This window comes from Mycteria americana, chromosome 4, assembly GCF_035582795.1.
Source record: "Mycteria americana isolate JAX WOST 10 ecotype Jacksonville Zoo and Gardens chromosome 4, USCA_MyAme_1.0, whole genome shotgun sequence".
Lineage (NCBI taxonomy): Eukaryota > Metazoa > Chordata > Aves > Ciconiiformes > Ciconiidae > Mycteria > Mycteria americana.
The window spans coordinates 8,024,789-8,047,424 of NC_134368.1; the positions used below are offsets into that span (position 1 = coordinate 8,024,789).

Below are 22,636 nucleotides of genomic sequence, written 5' to 3' on the forward strand. Positions count from 1 at the left end.
TACCAGGTCAGTTGCATTTGTAAAGCTTGGGTTGAAATGCAAACAGCAGGTCTTCAGATCTGGCACTATTAACCAGACTTCAGACTGCAGGTTTGGGCTGAACCAGATGCCTCTGAACTTTCAGGAAATTTGGCTTTGCTTTCAGTGTCATAGATCCCTCCCTAGGAGTGAGCAGGCTGACCAAAGTGTGTTTGTGGTACAGAAAGATATCCATCCTTGCTAGCACAGGGACCAGAACAACTGAAAAAGTGTTTCCCTACCCTAGGAAACCACTTGATATTAAAATTTAAAAACTGAGAAAGTTTTTCAAAACAGGGAGAGACAGATTCTTTCCATGCCACCACAGTACTAACTTTGGATGGGGCAGGTGGAAGTCAAACCTTGGTGATATCTGAATTAGACAGGGGTCTTCCATCCTAAGGGCGTTCCTGAGATATCCGTCTCCCACAGTGCTGTTCCACTTTATGTAATAATAAGCTCTTTTTTGGCTCTCTGAGACCACAGTTCAGAGCTTAAGACACTCACCCAAGGTGCAAGAGGGGAGGTTCAAATCCCTCTCTGAATGCAGCAGAAGAGGGACTTGACCCTGGGTCACTCACATCCCAGGTTAACACTTTATCGTTGTATCACCAGCTATTCTGCTGCCTCACTCACACTCTTAAGCGTGACTGGAGATTCCTGGGCTTCAGGAAATCTTCCCAAAATGAGTTTCATCCAATTTCTGAATCCCATGAATCAGCTTTTATCCTACAGTTCTCAAGTGTGAGTTCGTTCAGATACAGTCATGCTGAAGGTGGGAGCCCAATTCGCTGCGTGCTGTAGCTGGAATGCAGACTGCTGTAACATCCCTCACCCAGTGTGCAGCTCTGGGGATGGGAAGGAGTAGTTTCGCTCTACATGAGTTTCCATGTTTATGACATTTTGCCCCCACCACCAAGACTTCTGGTATGTATTGTTGTTAACGTTACCACATTCCTAACAAAAGTGAAACCGTTCCAGTGGATCTAAAACAACATGTCTAAATGCATGCAGTTATTTGTTTCAGTCTTGCTCTTCTGCCAAATTATTTATTTCATAGGCTCAGCATTAGTTATCCTGATCTCTTCCCCCCCCAAAATGTTTTTTTTCTGGGTTTGGTAGGTTACTCCGCAGGTTTGCAATTTGGCAGGATAACAACCGAAGAAGCATCTTCACAGGATCAAACAGATTCAGAGCAATTTTACTTACATCAAAAGCTTGGCAGCGTGTCAAGAGGTGTTGAGAACGCCAGTCAGTCCTTGTGTGTAGGCAGGAGGAGCGCACATGGGCTGACATACTGTAACATGAGGCAGGAGGCAAGGGAGGATATACTGCTCTTTGTACATCAAGCTGAGTAGGATTAAGATATAATTGACAGAACATCGCCACTTAAACATCTTAACCACTTTTAAGATATTCGGCAGTTAACAATGGGCAGGAATCCTACATCTCTGACTACAGTTTTTCTTTCTTCTCTCTTACTCAGTACATTTTTCTAATTGTGCTAAGGGATTTACTGAGTTCTCTGTCAGAGAGCATCCAAGGTTTCGTTAATAGCACTACTGATATTTATGTGAAAAACTGCACAAGTGCCAGAAGATAATCGATTCAGTACTTTGACTGAAAGGAGACAATCTGTCATATGCAAGCCATCATATATAATGGGTATATTTGTATTCCCTGCATTTGGTTTGGCAAGGCTGTAAAAATATATTTGTAAAAGGCAGCACATGGGTTACTCGCCTCCTCTGTAACCCAGGCTGCGGGCCAGCCTCGGCAGAGCCTGGACGGTACGTTTGCACTCACGGCACTGCGCGAGAGTTGATGTTTCCTGAGTGTGACTGCATTTCACGCTGCTTCCCTGTGGTTTGGGCTGGCAGCTGGCTGGAGCCCCCAGGAAAGCCTCCGGATTTCCAGCGATGGACGGAGGGCGAGAAGGAGGTGGGAAGGGGCAGTCGGCTGGAGTGAGCTGCTGAAGGAAGAGCACGGCGTGCTGCTGCCCTGAAAGTTTTCTTTTCCCCTCGAAGTGACAGCTGCACATACCTCTGGGGGAAACTGTGCCGAAGTAACCACAAGGAGAAGGGAAAAATCTGTCAGGGGCGAGGGGGGACAAACCCATATGGCATTGCAGCCTCTCTGCTTAAGGGACAGTGGCAAACGAGATTGGAGCATGTGTCAGCATAAAATGCCCCGTGCTGAAGAGTAGGGATTTTCAAAATAGCAGAAACTGGGGTGAGGATGGGGTTAAACACACGTTCCTCTCGCACAGAGACTGCACACAAATTTACGCACCAAGCACTGTTTAAGCACAACTCAACTTTTAAAACAACTGTAAAGAACAGCTCTACTATTTGTACATTGGGGGGGCATGCTCATGTGTAAGCTGAGATAAGTTTTTCCTCTCTGCCATAGAGATTACAGCAAGAAATTTCCTCTCTTTTGCTCATGAGATCTTTTTCTTATGGGTTTTAGGAGTTGGGTATTTGGAGGGATTCATTCCTTAGGTCAGATGTTTCCACTTCTCTGGATTTTTTTTTTTTTACACCATTGTGGAGTAGTTTCTTACTGAGGTGAACTTTTCCCCAACCTTCACCTGACCTATCTCTGAAAATCAATCTTCACACACTTCAGTGCACTTCAGCTAGGAGCTGAGTAGCTCTTGATCAAGAGCTTCACCTCAAATCCAGCTGCTGTACGGGGCTGTGCCGCTTGTAGAGCACAGAAGTAGCCTTGGAAGAGCCATACTTTGCTGTGCCATCACCTGCAGGTGTCCAAAGTCCCTCAGGGGGACCTCCCTCCTTGTGTGATGCATTGCTATAAGAGGATGCTCTGAGCTGAGCGCTTGTGCAGTAGAGGTCGAGCTGTTACTGGAGGAGGAAAAAGCTTCACATCTGGGCACTGCAGAGGTGTGAGGCCACCAGCATCGCCCGGGTTGCAGAAGGAGGCTCAGGGCACTCTTCTGCTCCCTTGGCCCTCTTGAAGACCTTGTAGGTGGCCATATCACAGTGGCAATTTGAGGTGGGGGCTGCTGGAGAGAAATCACCTTGTGGTGATTTCTATTTCTCCTAGCAGTACAGGGCACAGAGTTGAGACTTTGATGCTGCTCTGTAGTAGTGGTATAGACAACTAGAGTGATAAGGGACAAAGTGGTGTGTTGTCGATACAGGTGGATGAGTGGTCTTAATTAAAAGAAAAAAACCCAAAAACACAAACAGCTTTTCAATTCAGTATTGCTTTCTGCAGCCATAGCTTTGCATTCAGCATCCCTTGAGGGCTCATTTGACCCCAGGCCTGCTTGCTTTCCTGATTTTGTATGGAAACTGAAAGGCGAATTAGTGGCCCCAGTTCCACTGCTTGTGCTCTGTGTGACTGATCACATAAGTCTTCCCCCACCTCCTAGGTTCAATTATCTGTAATTTTGATTTATACCATTATTTGCATAGAAGGTACAACATATCAGCTCCTCCTAGGGAACAGCAACCTGTAAACATAAACAAAGAGGCTTTTGTCGGCTATTAATGGAAACATTGATTAATGTCCCATTGCTTTGGTAGCCTGCCGAAAAGCTCATAAAGCAGCAAACTAAATAGTTCATTAAACTGGCCAGGCTGTAAGTGCCAGGATGTGGATGCCAAATGTATGTTGAATGTGTTTCAGCTGCATGGTGCCTCCAGGAGGAAATGCAAACACTTGTTATTGTACTGCTATGCTGCAGGAGACCTTCTTAACATCTTCCCTTTCCTTTTCTTTGCAGATGATGCCAGCTCAGGAAAGGATAGCCAGGTACCTGAAGGCTCCAATGGAGAATATGAAGATCATTCTGGGAAGCAATGGGGTAAGCAGCGCATGTTTTTTGGTTTTCCTCGGTTCTTGGTTCAGTGCTGTTCATGCAGCACATTTCTCAGTTGCTGAAGGAAAGGAAAGGCAGAGCGACTGGAGTGAGTTCTCCCTACAGATGGTCAAATAATAAACAGAGCATCAGCTGAACATGTCGGTGTGAATGGATTCCATCCAAGGGTCCTTCTGCGAAATGCAGCCCGTGGTCCGCTCTAGGGCCCCCTGCCATATACCCCAGCATGGTTCTCCCTTGCATTTGTTTTTCTGGGCAGTGACTTTCTTTTGCATGTGCAGCTATTATAGCTTTCATAGACTGTCTATAAAAGGCGTATTAACTTTTACAGCAATGTTTCCAAAAGCCTTCAGTGCCAACATAACACTGCTCCCACTGAGGGCAAATGGGAGGTCTGACTTCACTTCAGGCGAATTAGCATTAGGCCAAAGCTGAGTGTTTTTTAAAATTATGCTCTCTTTTAGACACCTGCATGAACTTCTCTAAGCCCTGGACTGTTCAAGCATAGGATTTTGATGCTGTTGCAGAGCTTTGGGGTACTGCTAAAATCTCACTTGGAACAGGTTCTGAATCACCGCAAGACTTGCAGCTCCAAAGTTTGGTCCAAGCACTCCTTGAAGGACAATAAGTTGTCAGGCTGATGCCAAACAGCTTTTGGCCATTACGGACAGGAGTGCAATGTGAGTTTATGACCTCGAGGGATGAAGCACAGCATTTCCATTTTGCTCTTGCAGTACATCCCTCCTTTTAATTTTATAATACAGAGATGGCTTTGTACCACATTTGTGGCTAGGGAGTAACCTCATAGCAATGTTAGGGGTGGAACCTGTCAAGCTTTCACCGTATGAGTCCTCACCACTTGAGCTGAGGCCAGTTTTCTTCAGGAGCTGGCAAACAAGGGATGTGGTGTGCTACAGCATATACCAGTCCACACCTGGAGGAGCAGTGCCATAATAGCTTTGAATTACAGATTCATCTGAGACTGAGCTTGTTCTGGGAGAGGAAGGTAACCTCCACGCATTCTGGAAAAAGATGACAACATTTTAGAGCTAGAGAAAGCGTGGCTTAGATAAACTACAGGTCAGGAGTCCTTCAGGAGGGATTCAGCAGCTAGCAAGAAAAGTTGCCATTTCTCCACTCTTCATTACCCTGGTGGACAGGGCAGACATTGAATGCCATGGCGGATGTGCTCCTGGTAGAGCTGGTGGGTAATGGATCAATACATCAATAATATTATGAAAAAAGATGTAAGCACTACTAAAATTATTAGGCATTGACAATCTCATATCAGGTTGTGTCTTACTCTGTGCTGCCCCGGCCCAGTCCTTCTTTGTGCTACAGCATGTTCCTGCACCTCTGCTTTTTCCCCATTCCCTCCCTCCTGTCTCCTCTACCCAAGCAAGGAAATGGCTGGGGCAGGCCATGCGCACTCCCAAGCCATATCCATCCAACAGTGTTCACCAGCAAAGTGCTGGTGTGAGCTGGTGTGCAGGGAGGGTCAGTGTGCATCTGCAGGGCTCTGGAGGATAATGGGTGAAGGAGCAGTTTGTGTTTGCAGAGTCCTGGGCCCTAGAGAAGTGGGAGAGGAGAAGCATGGTAAAAGAAAGCTCCATTTTGCTTTCCAGCTACCATCATGGAGTGGTGTTGCTGGGCAGAGGTCCTGCCCCCATCAAGAGCAGGGAGCTGATGCGGGGAAAGGTAGATACCACCATCCACATCTTCCCACAGTTGACTGAGCTCTTATCCAAAAGGCTTGAAAGTATTTCAGTACTTAGTCGTATCATGACACTTTTTTGTATAAGTATCATGAAAGCTTGAAGTGGTACTGACCGTCACTATGTGGAGGTAATTGTGGTGGATCGCAGCAGACTACATGTTTGAGCTACCTACCTCCCTTTGTATGAGCAACGTCTGACAGGAGCCTCTGGGACTAATCCATGCACCTCGAGGTGTCCCACAGGGAGAGCTGAATTCTTTCCCAGGTCTTTGTGCTGACAGCCTTCTGTTTCATTTAATTTTCATTAGCTTGAATAAATCTTCATGATAAACAGCATTTCAGCAAGGAACCCGTACACAACACTGTCTCTTTGTCCCCATCCACTTGTGTTTTCTCTTGCCCTTGTGTGTGGCATAATTTATACTGTACAAATGTGCGGTTCATGTTTATGAAGCAAACGCCAAGTGATGTGGAGGAGAACAAGCATGTCAAGTATAAATAACACAGAGGCACTTTGTAATGGCCTTCGCTGGCACTCCAACAAGCAAAACTTCTGTAAATGGTACAGATTTGGGGACAGACATTTACTAGCACCAACTCAAAAGAGACTTTTTCTGCCTCTCTCACACTGCTGCTTCTCCCTCTTTCTCCTTTGTGCTTGCTGGGTCTCTTTTTCTCTCTCATGTGTGTGTCTCTGTCTTTCTCCTTTTTTGTTAACTGGCTTTTCTAAACTTGTCCAATTCAGGCTTTTGTCAAGGAAACATTCAGGACTGTGTAAATGGGATCTGGTTTCAGCATATTGCACACAGCCTGGAGTAGCTTTTGAGACCACATGATCACTTAACCTTCTCTAAACAGAAGAAGAAAGAAAGACAGAAAGAGCCAAAGAAGTTTAGCTTTACCTGTAGTTTGGTATGTATCTGGGCAACAATGTACAAGGAGTGAATGCAAAATTCCAGACAGATTCACGGGAGTCGCAGTGGGAGGAAAACCAGAAATGTTATAGGCCTGCTTTTTTGGGAGGAAAGAGTTTCTGTCTTGCAATGCCCTTACTGAGCAGGGACACCACCATATCCTTCTGAAATACTGCTGTGGAAGCAGGGGAGAGGTAGGGGAAGGTGAGAGCTTAGAGTCACTGACTTCACCCTTCACTCTGTGTGGACAGTGAGACTGTCCTGTCTCCAGCCTGCTCTTTGATATGTTAGTCCCAGCCCAGGAATCCCATCCAGCAAGAACCTACCCCTACCTGGACCTGCAGTTCCTGGTCTCGGAGTAAATTACTGCCATATTAGAGGAAAACTGTTTAGACCCATTTCACAGCTGGTTCTTAACCTCCCCAGGCACCTTGCAGACATTTACTCAATTTCCACATTGACAGCCCTTATCAGCATGTCTCCCTTGGCTCAGACTTAAACTTTGGCATGTCATTGCTCACAACGTGCAGCTCTGACAGGGTTAATTGTCTCTCTGGGAGGGTGATTGTTTTTGCTGAGAGGGGGGCCTCCTCTTGCAGCAGACCCCCAAGGGAATACCCAGCAATTTACGCCCCACGACCTGTGGAGTGGGTTAGTATGTCACACTTGCTGCTCAGCTGTCATGGCAAGGACTTTCAGTGCCGGAGTTGCTCCGGTTCATTAGATTACACATGAAAGCCTCTGTATGGAGAGCAAAGCATTTCTGAGCAAGAGTTTGAAATAACATGAAAGGGCTGGGACCCAAAATGACAGCCAAGGGGGGCAAGGGAAGGCTGCGGAGGCAGATGGTTTCCCCTACAGAAAAGGACTCTGAAGAGAGGGGTATGCCAAAGGGTGTCTTCTTCCGAGAGGGAGGGAAGTTGGGCAAGGCTGCAGCGGGGTGAGGACTAAGGGATATGTTCACAGACCTCTGAGGGCAATGGCTGCCGTTCCCCAGTGCTTGGACAGAAGAAGCTGCAGACCAGCCTCCTCCATCCAGCAAAGCTCCATTATACTGCACATCCCAGAGCTTCTGGCCCTCAGCACTGGGCAGCAGGGCTGGCTGACTAGTAGAGAGTCCCACCGTGCTGTCCTGTAGCTAACTTCCCTGATACCTGAAGCACAATGTTCTCAGCTTGCTTTGGTGCGTTATATGCTATTGAGGTTGTGGCTTTCCAGTTGCCGTTGGTGAAGGCCGGTGGCTGATGGGCATAATTCAAGCCAGTGTGCCACGGCGCAGGCCACTCATTACCTATTTCTCTTATTTCCCAAGGAAAGGATCAGGGAGGGTTTACCGGGGAGTGCAAAAATGCAGGGTGGCTGCCCTTTGGAGCTGAAGAGTAAGATCACGGTAAGCAAGAGATAAGGTTCAAAAGCAGGGGGAGAAATCTGTTGTGGAAGAGCTGAATGCACTCAGAGGAGAAACTGGCTTTGCCAAAATAAAAAAAGAAGGCAGGTGAATTTGGCAGGAGTATTTTGGATGTAGGGAGAGAGTACCAAGTGGGAGTCAGAAGTGGTGTTAGTCTGAGCGGGAGACTGCAGTTAGAAGTGCCCCTGGACTGGCATTGCATAATTAAAGTAACCGATAAATTTGTAATTTCTTTTAATTTCTTAATTACAGGATACTATTTGACAAGCTTTTGCCTTGCAACAGATCATGTTCTATTGTTTCAACTGTCTTAAAAGTTTTTGCAAAGATGTTTTTCTTTCTGTTGATTAGTTAAACCAACTCATGACTTTACAGGAAAACTCTGCAATGTCAGTAAAGGTACTAGGGTGTAAAGGTGCCACTTCTTTTCCCTCTGGGATTCTGACATAATCTGAATTAAAGTTAGGTGCAGTCGAGGGTATAAGTTTCAAATTTTGCCAGGTGGGGACCTTGCATTTCTCTAGTGTTCTTGTCACTGCCGTTAGAAATATTGGTGATTTCCTTGCTAAGACGAGGTGACTATCTTAATCCATGATTCTGTCCACCAGCAGCTATTGCTTCAGAGTTTCCATTTTTGGGATGGACTGGCATGGGGTATCTTCTAACAAACTCAAGGTTTTTTTATTGGGTCTTTCCATTTGTTTGTTTGCTTCTTTGGGCCTTTCATTGTGAATGCTTCATAAATTAATGTTGAATAAATTGCATACATTTAAGTTCAGATCAATATACAAAAGTCTGGCACACTTCTAAGATTTTCCTACATATTAAAAAGGTGTTGAATCTTCTTAAGTCCCATTAAAGCCAGTGAGAAGTAAGGGGCAAAACATCTTCAGAAAATGAAGTTTCAAGTGACCAGCAAAAGATTGAGAAAAGGGTCAGCCTGACAGGCATCTGAGGTTTTTCCTTTGGTCTTGGCTAAGGGCTTGCATTTGTGGCATGGAATATGGTAACAATTACAATGTGATTATGGGGATGCATTTTGGCTTCAGCTACAGTAGCATGATTTTGGTACTATTTTGTGAGATGGTCTGACGCAGTTGCCTTACGGACACTGAGAAATGCCAGGGCTGTGCTATGCAGAAGGCTAATGTGGTGGCCATAGCAGTCCAGTAGACTGCATTCAAATGCATCAGGCTGGATGGTGTCTCCTTTCTAAGGAAATCAGTTTGAGCTGATATGAGAGAGAGTGATACACTGGTATGTATGGGGCTGCTGGGTGCTTCTCAAGCAAATTTGGCATAACGCTTGACAGCAGTATCCTTCTTTGCACGCCCTTTGCTCACCACAGTCAATTTTTCATGCCTTTTGCAGCCCGGCCTAGGTTCACGCAGCCTGCCAAGATGAGACGGAGAGTGATCGCCCGTCCTGTCGGCAGCTCCATCCGCCTGAAGTGCGTGGCCAGCGGGAACCCACGGCCTGACATCACATGGCTGAAGGACAATAAGCCCCTCACGCCCCAAGAGATTGGGGAGAACAAGAAGAAGAAGTGGACGCTGAACCTGAAGAACCTGAAGCCAGAGGATAGTGGGAAATACACCTGCCGAGTATTTAACAAAGTTGGAGAAATCAATGCAACATACAAAGTTGAAGTAATCCGTAAGTGTGGCCTCTGGGGTGGAAAGGCAGGGAGGGAGTTTTGAGAAGGGGGCTGGCTGAGTAAGGAGAGTGTGATGGCAAGTGTGTAGTGCCGATAGCTGGACACAGAAATGGGGAAGTGTTAAAAACATCAGCGGAAACAGAAAACATTACTGAAACTCTAGAATAAACCTAACATCTGGGCAAGACAAAGTAGTAACAATACAATTTAGTAGCTGAAATGAGGAGAGATACTTGGGAAACAATTGTCTCTAAGGGCACCCGGATGGTAGAAGTTCACCATTGCCCAGTGCAATCTTACACTACCAACAGAGTCAATTCAAGGACAGACTGAGAACTGAGAAAGCCCTTTTATGTACCATAGAGGAGGGGGTGGAAATATTTAGGATGGCCCAGATTACTCTATCAGAGTGTTAATAAGGTGAAACCAATCAACTGAAAATTTAGTCTAGATAGCTGTAATAGGAGGCCCACTTCATTAGAGAAGTCTCCCAAGGGAATTAGCAGAAATCTTATGACTAGAGTGACTAGCCAGACAAGGCTTTAGGGCCAGATTTTAAAAAAGATTTGGCCATCTGAAGGTTCAGGTGGGTACAAATGAGATCCTAAAAAAAAAAGAAAATTCCACTAGGGTCCTGTCTATATCATTAGATGCCTACATAGCTTTAAGGATTCAGCCCTTAGAAGATGAGCTGTGGGGGATTACCCTGCATTGTGGTAGGGTAGAGTAAATTGCTCTTCTTACTGTCTAGCTATTCTGATTCTTGGTCTCTAATCTCCTGTTTCCCCTATTATTACTGAAGAGAATTATACTCAAATTGTACCTAAGTCTACCAGAGAAGGGCTCTTATTCTTAAGTCATTGTGCTTTGTCTATGACATCATCGTAAGTTGTCATGGAAATGATTACAGAACAACCAACTCAAGAAGGTGGAGAAGATGAGCTGAGTGGAGGGAAGATTGAATAGCCTTCGTTAGTGAGGAGCAGGGGCATGGAGGGCTATTTCCAGCCACATGGAAAGCATGTTGTTTGTCTGTCTGTGCATACATTTTAGCATGAGAAAGGTTATCCCAGTGTGAAAGATTGTTCTTAAAGGTAAAGATCTGTTCTCTGATAAGTCCTTTCTCTAGAATCAGAGGAATTAAAAGCACATGTGGGGAGCTCTGTTGGGCTCCAAAGGCACAAACCTGCTGGACATCTGGGATTGATAAAGATGCAGCTGTGTGGAGACAGTAAAAACATGTGTTTACACTAAAACCAGGAGCAGAGACAGGGAAATGAATCAAGCCCCATCCTAATGGCAGCTGTGGCATTTTCACTTCATCAAAACCAGACAGCACCAGGAACAAACCCCTTTCTGTGTCCCTGTTTATCTTGGTTTTTATCAACTTAAAGATGTATGTAACCTTTGTTTTCATTAGCTTTTGCTGGCTAGGAGTGAAAACAGTAACCAAAGCTGGAACCAGAGTCAAGGAGATAAGGGCATTAAGCAGTTTTCAGACATCTATTTTTAACATCATTCTGTGGAGCATTACAGGTTTTATTCAATTTCCTCCTTTTTTTTTTCCCTCTGAGCCTCCACTCCCAAGTCCTGCTTATCTGAGTCTCAGTCTCCCCAGCTGTGATTCCCGCTTGTAGTCCCAAGGCAAAGCCTATAGAGACCACTGTGTTGTTTTTGTTTCCCAAGAACATCTTTAGAGCCCTCATTATTAAAAGTATCCTGACTTTTTGAAAGAGGGTCCATTGTTCCTTTCTCTCACCCCACAGCCAGTGGGAGTTGTTTTGTTACATGCTCAATCCAAAAGTGTTTGCCATCAAAAGCGGTTGATGATTGCCAGCAGTTACCACCCACTGTGATACCATAATTTCTCTCTGTGCCTAGGATAGAGGTTTGCAGTACCTCCTTGTCTGGAAACTGTGACTGATTTCTCTGACGCTAGCACTAAAAAAAATCCAAACATTCCTCAGAATGAGGGATATATTTTTCCTTTGACATTACGTGGTGTTGACACAACGTAAGGCTTACGATCATGCTGGAAAGGATGGTCTTGTGAACCTCTTGTGTTTGATTTCCTTTCCTACCATCTTGTTTCGTTTATCAGCTGAGACTTGAGGCAAAAAATTTTGTGACAAAGGAAAGATTTTGTTATTGGCTAGAAAAGCAAAAGCCTTCTGAGCTCTTCCTCCACAAAAATTTGCTCCATAGTGAGTGTGGGGACAATTAGACAGAAGAAAGAAATAATAAAAGCAGGGAGGTGAGGATGAAGTGAAGATCTTCCTCACCGGTGGTGCCTGTGGTCTCAGCTCCCCCAGCAGTGGATGTCATGGCATGGGATGGCTTCCAGTAGAATTTGGTCCCCATGGGCAGCTACCAGGCCCAGCAAACAGAGATGACAGATATCTCCTGAAGGACTCCCAGACAAAAGATGAGACAATATCCAAAGCCTGCCATTAGTTCATGAAAGAAGGGGCATTTTCCCATCCAATTTTGTCTGTCCTTAGGGAACATTTGGGAAGACCAAAAGGAGAAGGAACATGCCTTACCCCACCCCTCACTGTCCCCAGACTGGGGGTAGCCACAGTGGTTCTGGTGTGGACTCTCCATAGATACGTACTTGTAAATAATCTGGTAAAAAACTGAGGTTGTGTCTGAGAATACATAAGGTTCTGTCATATTCACCTGTAAATTGCACCCTACCAGACATGGTGGTAAGAGACACAGCATCACAGAATCACAGAATGGCTGAGGTTGGAAGGGACCTCTGGAGGTCATCTGGTCCAACCCCCCCTGCTCAAGCAGGGTCACCTAGATCTGGTTGCCCAGGACCATGTCCAGATGGCTTTTGAGTATCACCAAGGATGGAGATGCTACAATCTCTCTGGGCAACCTGTGCCAGTGCTCAGTCACCCTCACAGTCAAAAAGTGTTTCCTGATGTTTAGTGTTTCCTTTAGTGTTTCAGTTTGTGCCTGTTGCCTCTGTTCCTGTCACTGAAAAAAGCCTGGCTTCACCTTCTTTACACACTCCCTTCAGGTATTTATAAACATTGATAAGACATCATCAGCATCAATATAAAGTGAACATTTACAGTGAAATAATCCACTTCATTTGTGTTCAGACCTGTACTATTGCCCAAATTTAATCCTGAAATGGGTTTTGGCCTTTATGGCTAGTATCAGGCCATTTATCTTCCTCTGGTCAAGGCTCAAGAAAGATCACTGCAGCCTTTGACCCTGTAGGTCAAGGTACATCATTAAGATCCCATTATTCTGAGATATGGTCCCTGAGACAAGGGGCTAAGTGGGAGTACAAGGAAGGATGGCCCTTTTTGTCATCTCATAGCTGCAGCGTACAGCAAGGGAATGAGGAAATTCAGCAGTCCAGACTGGACTTACAATACTTGCCAAGAAGCAGAAAGGCCAGGTCTAACATGTGTGGTGCTGAGTAATACCACTACAAACTGGGTACCCAAATATAAATGCTTCATGAGTGACCTGAGAGAGCAGAAACACAACAAAGACAGAAAAACCTTCTATAGGAGATTCCTAGGATCCTGTTTGCTTAGCAGTTAGGAGGTTGTTCAGTGTACAGAAGGGAGGGCTGAAGAAAATCTTCCAAAATATAAGGGCTAAGAGGGAGAGCAAACTTTTCTCCAGGTCTGATGCAGACAGAGTAACTAACTTCCTTCTTAGAAACAGGAAGATTCAGGCTGAGCATGAGAAAAGACTTGCTAAGCCTCAGACAAGGGAGTAGTTGTCTGGAGAGACTGGAGAGCATCTACCATTAGAGGCTTTGGAAGAGGCTGGGCAAATTTATATCAGGAGAGTTTTGCAGAAATCTCAGCCTGCCTTAGGGCAGGGAGTCGGACTAGACAATTATTTTGCATCCCTCCTACACCTTTTTCCTATGTTTCTGCAATCACAAGTTAATGAGATTGGCAAACACCTTTTTCCATGGAGCTCCCTGTGTTTTTGTGCAGAGAGGACGAGGTCCAAGCCCATCCTGACAGGGACGCACCCTGTCAACACGACAGTAGACTACGGTGGGACCACGTCCTTCCAGTGCAAAGTCCGCAGTGATGTCAAACCCGTCATCCAGTGGCTGAAAAGGGTGGAGTATGGCACAGAGAGCAAGTACAACTCAACCATCGATGTTGGGGGACAGAAGTTCGTTGTGCTGCCCACGGGGGAGGTCTGGTCCCGTCCCGATGGTTCCTACCTGAACAAACTGATGATTACTCGAGCCAAGGAAGAGGACGCAGGGATGTACATTTGCCTAGGGGCAAACACCATGGGCTACAGCTTTCGCAGCGCTTTTCTCACAGTCCTGCCAGGTGAGTTATGCCTTCCCCCCCCCCCCCATCTCAACCAATAGTCTGCATCATGGTATTTATTAACACAACTGCTGATGTCCATCGGGCTCCATGGCCCTCTGTGATGCTGTGCTGATTTAGGCTGGCCCAGTTCTAATAAGAATGAGTAAGGGATTAAATCAGCCCTGATTTAAATCAGCCCCTGCTGAATTCCTCTTGATGATGGTTCCTTTTCTCCCTTCGAGGGGAATAATGATTCCAGCAAGGTGAAATAAAATGAATGATCTGCTCCTGTATGAAAGAGGAGCTGGGAAATGGTACTGCAGTTGCAGGCACTACATCACTTCAGCAATAGGATGTGGGAGGTGAGAGGGGAACTGAATAGCAACACAGTTGGCAACCCCATTACCTTACATTTCTTCTTTCTCTTGCTCTTATTTATATGGCTTTTACTAGTAAAAGGAAACAATGATACAGGCCCATAAAATGAGAGAAGAATAAAAACTGTCCCAGTCACAAGGAAAGGAAAAGAACAAGTGTGAAAGAGAATGATTTATTAGTTAAATTCTTACCCAATCATCCCCTGGGGACCCTTGTACCAAACTCGCAGCTGCTTCCTTCTCTCCCCAGGCCTCAGAGCCGGTGGCCACGTCCAACTGAGGCTGTATCGAGTGTGTTTCAGGCACAACATCCTTGCTTTGTCGCTTACTCCTTTGCCTCCTGACTGTGCAGTTCTACCCTGATAAATATTTTTTATTGAAAAGGGCATTTCTTTCTGCCTCATCTTGCCATGTGAACCTAGCTTCAGATCCTCCAGTTTTATGACAAAAATCAATCTTGCTGCTTTTTCTTCTCTTCACCATCACAAGGCCAACACAGCTAAGAGAGAGCAGGAGCTGGAGCCAGTATCAGAACATTTTAGCGGTCAGGTCTAATGGGGTGTCTCCAGTCAAGACACCAGTGAGAGACAGAGATCATTAACTCTCCCAGGCTGTTAGGACTGCTTTTCTGTGTAGGTAGTGGGGAAAATGCTCATGACTCCTGTAACTAAGGCAGCATGGCTTCTTCTGCTCACTGATTGCCAAAACTCTGCATCTCAGCAGCCATCGAGGGTCACTAGCTTGAATTCAGACACTGACAGCAGATTGCCAAGTAAGAGAATGCTCTTGGGATCTTCTTCTGCATCACTTAGATTTAGGACTAAACTCCACCTAGAAAGCCTGTCAATCCCAAGGAAAAGGCTGCGTGGGTGGGATATAACTCAAAGCCTCTGGGAGTTTCTGAACTATGAGAGTCTGATCCAGCTCCCACCGAAATCAGTGCGAGATTTTCCATTGATTTAAATGGGACTATAATGAGGCCTCATACCAGAACCAGAGCCTGCAGGCCTGTTGTTATTGGCAATGATGGAGAAGGAGAACCCAGCTTGCCCTCAGAGGCAAAGATGTGGTTGCAAGGCCATGAGTTAGAAAAACACCATTTTGCTTGTAAATCTACCAGATTTGACATAGACAGCTCCGAAGAACAGCATGGATGAATATCAAAACACTTTCATTTCAGCCCAGCAGAGGATTTCTGCCAACCAACATGAAGACTGTTGTTTTTGTGGTCAGCTGTGGGTCAGTTCCCTGATCAAGTCTTGCTTTGAGCAGGGGGCCGGACCAGATGACCTCCAGACTCCCCTTCCAGCCTAAATTATTCTGTAATTTCCAGTGTTGGTGAATCAAAGTTTTGTCTGTTGAGGTCAACAGTATAGGTTCTTCTGACTTCAAAGAGACCACATGGTATATATTTAATATTTCAAACTAGCCATAGAATTATTTGTCAAGGAGAGAAAAAGACATTAGTGTCTTAAAGAAGTCTGGCTTGAAAGTTAAGTGATATATGTTTGAATATAGCATATTGGGCCATTTGGACAGCCTGCGGTTTTCAAAGTTTCTTGAGTGTCTCCCTGCAAGTTGAATTCTGTGCCCAGGTATTTTTCAGGGCTTTGGAAATCCCAGCTGGTAGCTATCTAGATGGGGATTTTGATAGGTAGGATCCTATCCCAGGACTCCTTTTGGGTCTAGAAATCAAGAGATCAGGCTGAGAAACTAGAGTGGCTATCCAGGGATGTACAGCCTGCCGACAGCAGAGAGGGGAAGGTAGGTGTGAAAGATGCTGTCTGAAGTGTCTTATCTCCTCTGGTAACTGAATTAGCTGCCCTTGGGAAAGCCAACGGCAGCTCCAAAGAGACTGGTGGAGGTAGAGCCCATTTGGCATAGGGAATTGGACACACACTTTAATGCCGTGTGAATTTTCGGTTCTCCATGGCTTGGGCCCCAAGAAGGGGACAGCAGCTCACCTGCATTTTCACATTCTTCAGCCTTCCTCCCAGACACACAAGAAATTCAAGACAACCCCTCCAAAACACCACATTTGTGCTGCCTGCCATGGCAGAGCATTGCTGAGTAGCTTCAGTATCACCAGAAAGGGATAATAAACAGTGTGTGAAGCCCACGCAGACACAGCTACACCTGGCAGAGCAAGTGGGCAATGTGCTGTTGCTCTGCACAACCTGATCCTGCCTCCTGGGCCTCTGACATGGAGGTATTACCGACACGTCCCATGTTGTGTCCTCCAATCTGAGCAGTGAAGCCCAGTCTGTCACAGAGTGAGAGTGTTAGGAAACTCACTCAGGCTGGCTCTAGTGCATCCATTAAAGCTTGGATAAGAAAGTTAAAAAATCCCCCAAAGACTCTGCTCCCGACCCCTAAACCAGAGAAAATGAGTTGCTTGTCCTTCCAGGAGCACTGAAAAGCAAAGCAGTTACCAAACATCATCTGCTGGCTTGATTTCTCCCTTGTTACTTGGTCTGGCAGGGTTGCCAGACAGCCTGTGCAAAAGCCAGCCCAAGTGTGACATCTGTTTTGAATTCACTTTGCCTGCATTTAATTAACTCTTTCTGTCTCTCTCCTGCCGTGATGTCCAGATCCCAAGCCTCCAAGTGCACCTGTGCCCCCCTCCTCGGCCAGCAGCCTTCCCTGGCCTGTGATCATTGGCATCCCCGCCGGAGCCGTCTTCATCTTTGGAACGATCCTCTTGTGGCTTTGCCAGACCAAGAAGAAACCCTGCTCCCCACCAGCTCCTGCCCCCGTGCACCGGCCGCAGCCCCGGGACAGAATCTGTGTCTCTCAGGTCCCCGACAAAGACTGCATCTCCTCCATAAACTATGAGGAATATGTTGCCCAGCAGCAGCATTTACTGTCGCAAGGGCCTGCACTTGCCCCGGCCATGGCATCCAAAATGTACCCAAAGATTTACACGGACATCCACACCCACACCCACTCGCACGTGGAAGGCAAAGTCCATCAGCATCAGCACATTCAGTACCAGTGCTAAGAGGGTAGCTGTGTACAGTAGCTCGTTTGGGCTTTTCCTCGTGGTACCTCAGAAGAGACTGCTCCAAGTCAGCTCACACTGCCAGCAATAGGCAAAGCAGACAGAAAAGATTATATATATAATTTTAAATATATATATACATATATATATAATTGTATATGCGTGTGTGTATGTGTGTATATATATATGTGTATATATCTATATCTATCTATATAAATATATATATAATAGAGAAAGTCAGAGAGAGAAAAGAGATTTTGTTTTTTAATTATTGCAATCAGGATGTAGCCGAGGAATAATGAAGGAACTCCAAATCTCATCAGAGAGGCAGCCATCCCCAACAGCGGAGCATTCCCGGATTTTTTAATCAAGGTGGCGACTGGTGAGACAGGACACAGGGACGTGAACCACCGCCTTCTTCCTTGTGTTGCTAAGAGGAACAAGAATAGCAAGAGGTGACTGCGGTGCTTTTCTGGATGGGCACTGCTGTTCCCGTGCCTGCTGCACATCACTTGCATCGGTGGGAAGCCCCCAGACCTGCTCTGCATGACTTGAGCTCTAAAGTACCTGAGGTTTAGTGCCAAAGCACCAGGAGACATAACCAATTCATCTCTTCCAGGGGAAAAAAAATAACACAAGAGGGTCTGGAAAAACTAATTTCTATTCACAACATGAAATGCCAAATGCTTCTCAATCATGGTCATTTGATCTGAAACGCTAACCAAGCTGGTTGGTTCGATTTCTGCAAGTTGAAGGCATCGTGTTTCCCATGGGGGGTTCTGCAGACCAAACCACAAGTGCTCCACTCCCTGGTCCTAGGACTCAGTGCCACTGCCAGGAAAAAGGAAAGAGGAACATTGTACAGAACACCTTTATATTTATATTTAAGAAATAATAATAATTAATAATAATAATAATTGAACTGCTGATGGTGAAGAAAGCAAAACACGCTGTCCTCCTCTGATGGCTCACAGTGACAAGCTACTGGATTTTCTACATGAATGCAAAATACATGAAAACATTAGAAAAAAGAGTAAGAAACAAAGAGAATGAAATAATAATCTTGTAGGAAAAAATGCATTTGAGAAATATTCACCTAGGTTGTGTGCGGTTTTCCCCTCCCTTCAGATAACATTTTGGAAATGATACAACTTCGTTGCAGCTCAAACAACAGTAAAAACAGATAGAAGAGAAAATAAATAAGGACCATATTAAATACCTATATGGACTGGAAATGAATCCAATTGCAAATATAAAACCTTTGTAATTCTATATAGAGTTTAAACAGAAGTCATGTATATTTAATTTATTTTGTTAAACAAGAAAAAAAATGTATGATATTTTCCTTGAAACAGGCATTTCTATACATATTTTTGATCAAAGAAAATAAAGATTTTTTTTTTCAGGTTCTATAGATGCCATGCTCAGAATACGCTCAATGTAGCGTGTGACCAACTGTACTTGTCCTAACCTAGAGGTCATCTCTCTCTATGCCTTTTTACACTAGCCACATGTAATCTCCTGGCATCATCTCAGGTATCACTGGTGCCATCCTTTCCATCAGAAACTGGCCTTTTCCACTGTTTATATTCTGGCTGTGAGGGTCTGTGGGGGGCAGGTCACTTCTCATGGACCCCTTGTCATCTTCACTAGCAAAGATCTCTGCTCGCAGGGAAATCTGTTTCACTATGCATTTTTTTTTGGGGGGGGGGGAAGGAGGTTGCATTTGTTTTTTAAGCACAAACCTGCAGTGGGTTTTCTTTTTAAAAGAAAATTTTGTAAATCAGAACATAATAATTTGTGAGCCTATAAAATGAACTTTGGCCTCCAGGTGCTTGGGAGGGGAAAATATGAAATGTAGGTGAAACGCTTTATTTGTAAATGCAGCTGCTGAAGGAGCCAGTGGAGGGTGAGTTGGGTGCAGTAAGACGAGCACGCAGGGAGCTGCTCCCATCCAGGAGGGCTCACACCTTTGTTCTGCTGCATGCCAAGGAAAGGCACCCAACCCTTTAGCAGCCAAAATTTTCTTTAGAGAAGGCAGGTTCAGCAATGCTGCAACTGCTTGCTGTTCATTTGAGTTTCACTTAAAGTTTGCTGGGAAAAAAATCCTGAAAATTTGAAACATGCCAATTTTTAAGTTTGAAATGACTTCCTGCTCAAGCCTGTTCTGTGAAAGAGATCTTCAGCAAACCAGCTGCTCTGTTTAAAAGTGAAACACTTAATTCAACCTGAAACAAAACAGTGCTTTAGGCTTTGCTTTTCTCTGAACTTTTCTGAAGGTATTTGCTCTGGGTTGACCTGCAGTGATTTTTCTGCTGGCTTGTTTGAGTCACCAGCAAACCAAACAGTTCCCTGTTTGCTCAGCCGTAGTGCTGTGAGATGGGGCCCCGATTCAGCGAAGCATGTATGCTCCTGCTTTCCTTCACCAATACTTGCTGCTCCAAAAAGTCTCTTTTTTGCCTTAGCCAGCTGGATCAGTGGCTCCATCCCTGCCCACTGTGCCGGTGCTGGCTGGACCCATCCAATAACTCTGGGGAAGGGGAGGAGGAGGAGGAGGAGGAGGAGGAAGTAGAAGAGGGAGAGCTTCCTACTCACGTGGAGTTTACCAACTGGCACTGTTGCAATAAAGCACTGCATAGCACACTCCTCTGCTGCTTTCCTGTATGCTGTAGTAGGAAATCCATGTTATAACCTCTACAGGAAGACCATCCCTCATGATGGTCTTCCTACAGAGGTTATAATAAAGCAACCCATTGCTAATTTTTTTTTTCAGCAGGAGGGTTCAGTTACACTTTGTTAACACAAATTTATGAAGTCCATAAAAGCTAAATTCAGATCATGGGTATCTTCACATGCATGCTCTCAGCTTCAGGGGGACTTAAATATGAGCACTGAAGGGTCTATTTGGATATAAGGCATGATTTAGGGAGGAGTTCTTAGTGGCTGTAGTTTATTGAGTGATTTCATTTAAAAAAACCCTAAAAAGCCTTTATACACTATGTGCATCCCCTTTATTTTAAGAAGGCAGTAAGTGGATGTTTCCATGAGTGATACTAAGGGCTATCTCATGCCTATGGGAAGCTACTTATTGCACCATAATATGTACTGAGCTACCACACATTTCAGCAGCATTTGGGGCGTGACGGAGGGCAGGATTCACCTGTAAGCCCGTGGCCCTTGTCTGCTCTCTGTGCCGGTGCTGCAGCGAGAGGACACTTCTAACACATGCTGTGATAGCGGTACTGATACCAGCTTCAAATGTGGAGGTGAACACTGGTTTTGTATGGTTGAGCCCTAAGCAAACCCTAAGAGACTGTCCTATGGCACTTTTTCAAATGGCAGCTACGTCGCTGACCCTCAGAGAGAGGGTTAGTGGGTTAAAAGAAGCAATTCTGCATTTCCCATACAGCATCATCTTCCATGCTGAGCGTAATGCTCTCCACTGGTGCCTTCTACCCTTTGTGACCCCGCTCTGTAGTGTGGTATCATGCAGTCAAAAACTTTACATATTGCCAGATATGTGGAAGGAGTGGCTTCTTCCTGCCCTTTAAAGCTCCTGCCTTTAGACACAAATCTCTAGTGATGCTGATAGACAGATTTCCAAAGGGGAACAATGCAGTAAACCACCCAGCATGGACGATACAACGGCCGAGCGCAGCTGCAGCTCTCAGCCATGGTGCTGAGAAGGCAGCTCTGGTTTTGGATACGCCATGTGAGATGCTGTGAAGGTCTTGATTGGCAGAAAGCTTGGGGTTTTCACCCTGCCTTGGCTATCAGCTCCCTCTTGAGCATCTCCTGTTGAGCACCCAAATTGGTGTGAAATTTCCCCCTAGGAAAAATATCATCATATGCTCTGTTTAAGAGGGGCTGTATATATTGTCTGGGCCTTGCGCTGGCTTGGTGTGCCTGGGTGGGTTTTGCATTTTTGAGGAGTTATTTTGCCTCCACAGGGTACCTGTAAGTGCTCTTAAGAGTCACTCTGTCCCGTGCCCTACTGCATGCCATTTATTTTTAGGGCTTGATTGTACCTTGCATGTACTGCAAAGTCTTCCTTACTCTGAATAAATTCAGCTAGGTCCTGCTCGTGTTTGAATTTGTTTTTCATCGGTGGGACAAGATTTGGACTCATCTTCACTCACAAATAGAGGGTGTTTAAAGAAGAAAAACATAGTCTTGCAATTAGCCACGGACCCTATTTTGAAGACAGAAGTTTTTTATGTTACATATAAGTATACATATACATATAGGAATATAAATGTACATGCCAGGCTGTGGTACAGAAGGCAGTTGTACTTTAAAGCCATGGGGCTTCAAAGATCAAAGGAATTTTAGGCTTGAAACTCACCATCTTTGTTCATTTTATTTGCATTACAGATCAAACATGGCCTTACATGCCAGTTTGTGTGTGGCATTTTTAAACTCTGTATGGACAATCTTTGTATGGTCGGCCCCTTTCAAACTAAAAACGTTTATCAGACATTTAAAATAAAAAGTGTCACGTGATTTTCAATCAGTGGCAAATACGGTAACTGAACACATCAAAATGAGACAGCGTGACAGAGTGTGTGTATGGCCGTGGCTGTGTAATAAAAGTTACAGCAGAAAAGAAAGGAATAAAAGCTGGAACTGTGTTAAAAGATGATAAAGTTCTGTAAACTTGCTATGTTTTGAAGGCAAGGATGGCCGTGTGTGTGTGTGTGTGAGAGGGTGTGCATGTGTGTGCACACGTCAGGAATACGGGCTGGCAAGACAAAGCAGACAATATTGCAGCATTACCTTTGCACCACAACTTGGTCTGATATTTTTTGTAGGTTCTGTGAATCTAGCAGAGGCATTAGTTTTTGAATAGCTTGGAAAAGGTTTCTGGTTTTTAGTGAAAAGGGACTATTTTTCCTCTCTTCACCTCTAGAGCCAAATGCCATAGCTGCACCAGGAGCCAAACTGCCATTAGCAAGATGAAATCTTGGGGTCCCTGGAGCTGATGGCCAAACTCCAGTGCCTGGAGCGGAGCAGGGATTTCAGGGTCAAGCCGAGCACCTCCACCCCTGCGAGGCGAACATGTGAGTGTCTCACTACTCACTCCAGAGGCAGCAAATGTCCAAGCTGTGAGACTTTTAAGAAAAGCTGGCCCTCACCCAAACTTCAGCTTGACCTGACCTGGACCTTGGACCCAAAGAGCCCTGTGCAGAAATTGCACGCTTGGGGTGGGAAAGAGGAAATATTTCTCTGTCAGCTCCATTTCTGTGGCTGTCTGAAACTCTTCAGAGGTTTGAAATATTGGAATAAAGCCCCAGGGGAGATGTAGCAGTGAGCAAAAACTGGGAGGTGGTCAAAGGTTAATGGGGAATTTATCACGGCTTTGCTATCTGGGCATCACCCCT

General features: G+C 45.2%; 1 protein-coding gene across 5 annotated transcripts in view; it reads left to right on the plus strand.

Annotated features, from left to right (window-relative positions):
* The window catches only part of FGFRL1 (fibroblast growth factor receptor like 1), a 183,177-nt gene extending 161,408 nt beyond the window's left edge, over nucleotides 1-21,769 (plus strand). For 3 of the 5 annotated variants that reach the window (XM_075499559.1, XM_075499562.1, XM_075499560.1), the window contains exons 4-7: nucleotides 3,773-3,853; nucleotides 9,279-9,563; nucleotides 13,542-13,895; nucleotides 16,846-21,767. In XM_075499559.1, the coding sequence (XP_075355674.1) occupies nucleotides 3,773-3,853; nucleotides 9,279-9,563; nucleotides 13,542-13,895; nucleotides 16,846-17,255 (1,130 nt within the window). In that variant the 3' untranslated portion in view covers nucleotides 17,256-21,767. Of the gene's footprint in view, nucleotides 1-3,772; nucleotides 3,854-9,278; nucleotides 9,564-13,541; nucleotides 13,896-16,845 lie in introns of all 5 variants that reach the window. The other 2 variants (XM_075499558.1, XM_075499561.1) reach the window with 2 other exon arrangements.
* The last annotated feature ends 867 nt before the right edge of the window (nucleotides 21,770-22,636 follow it).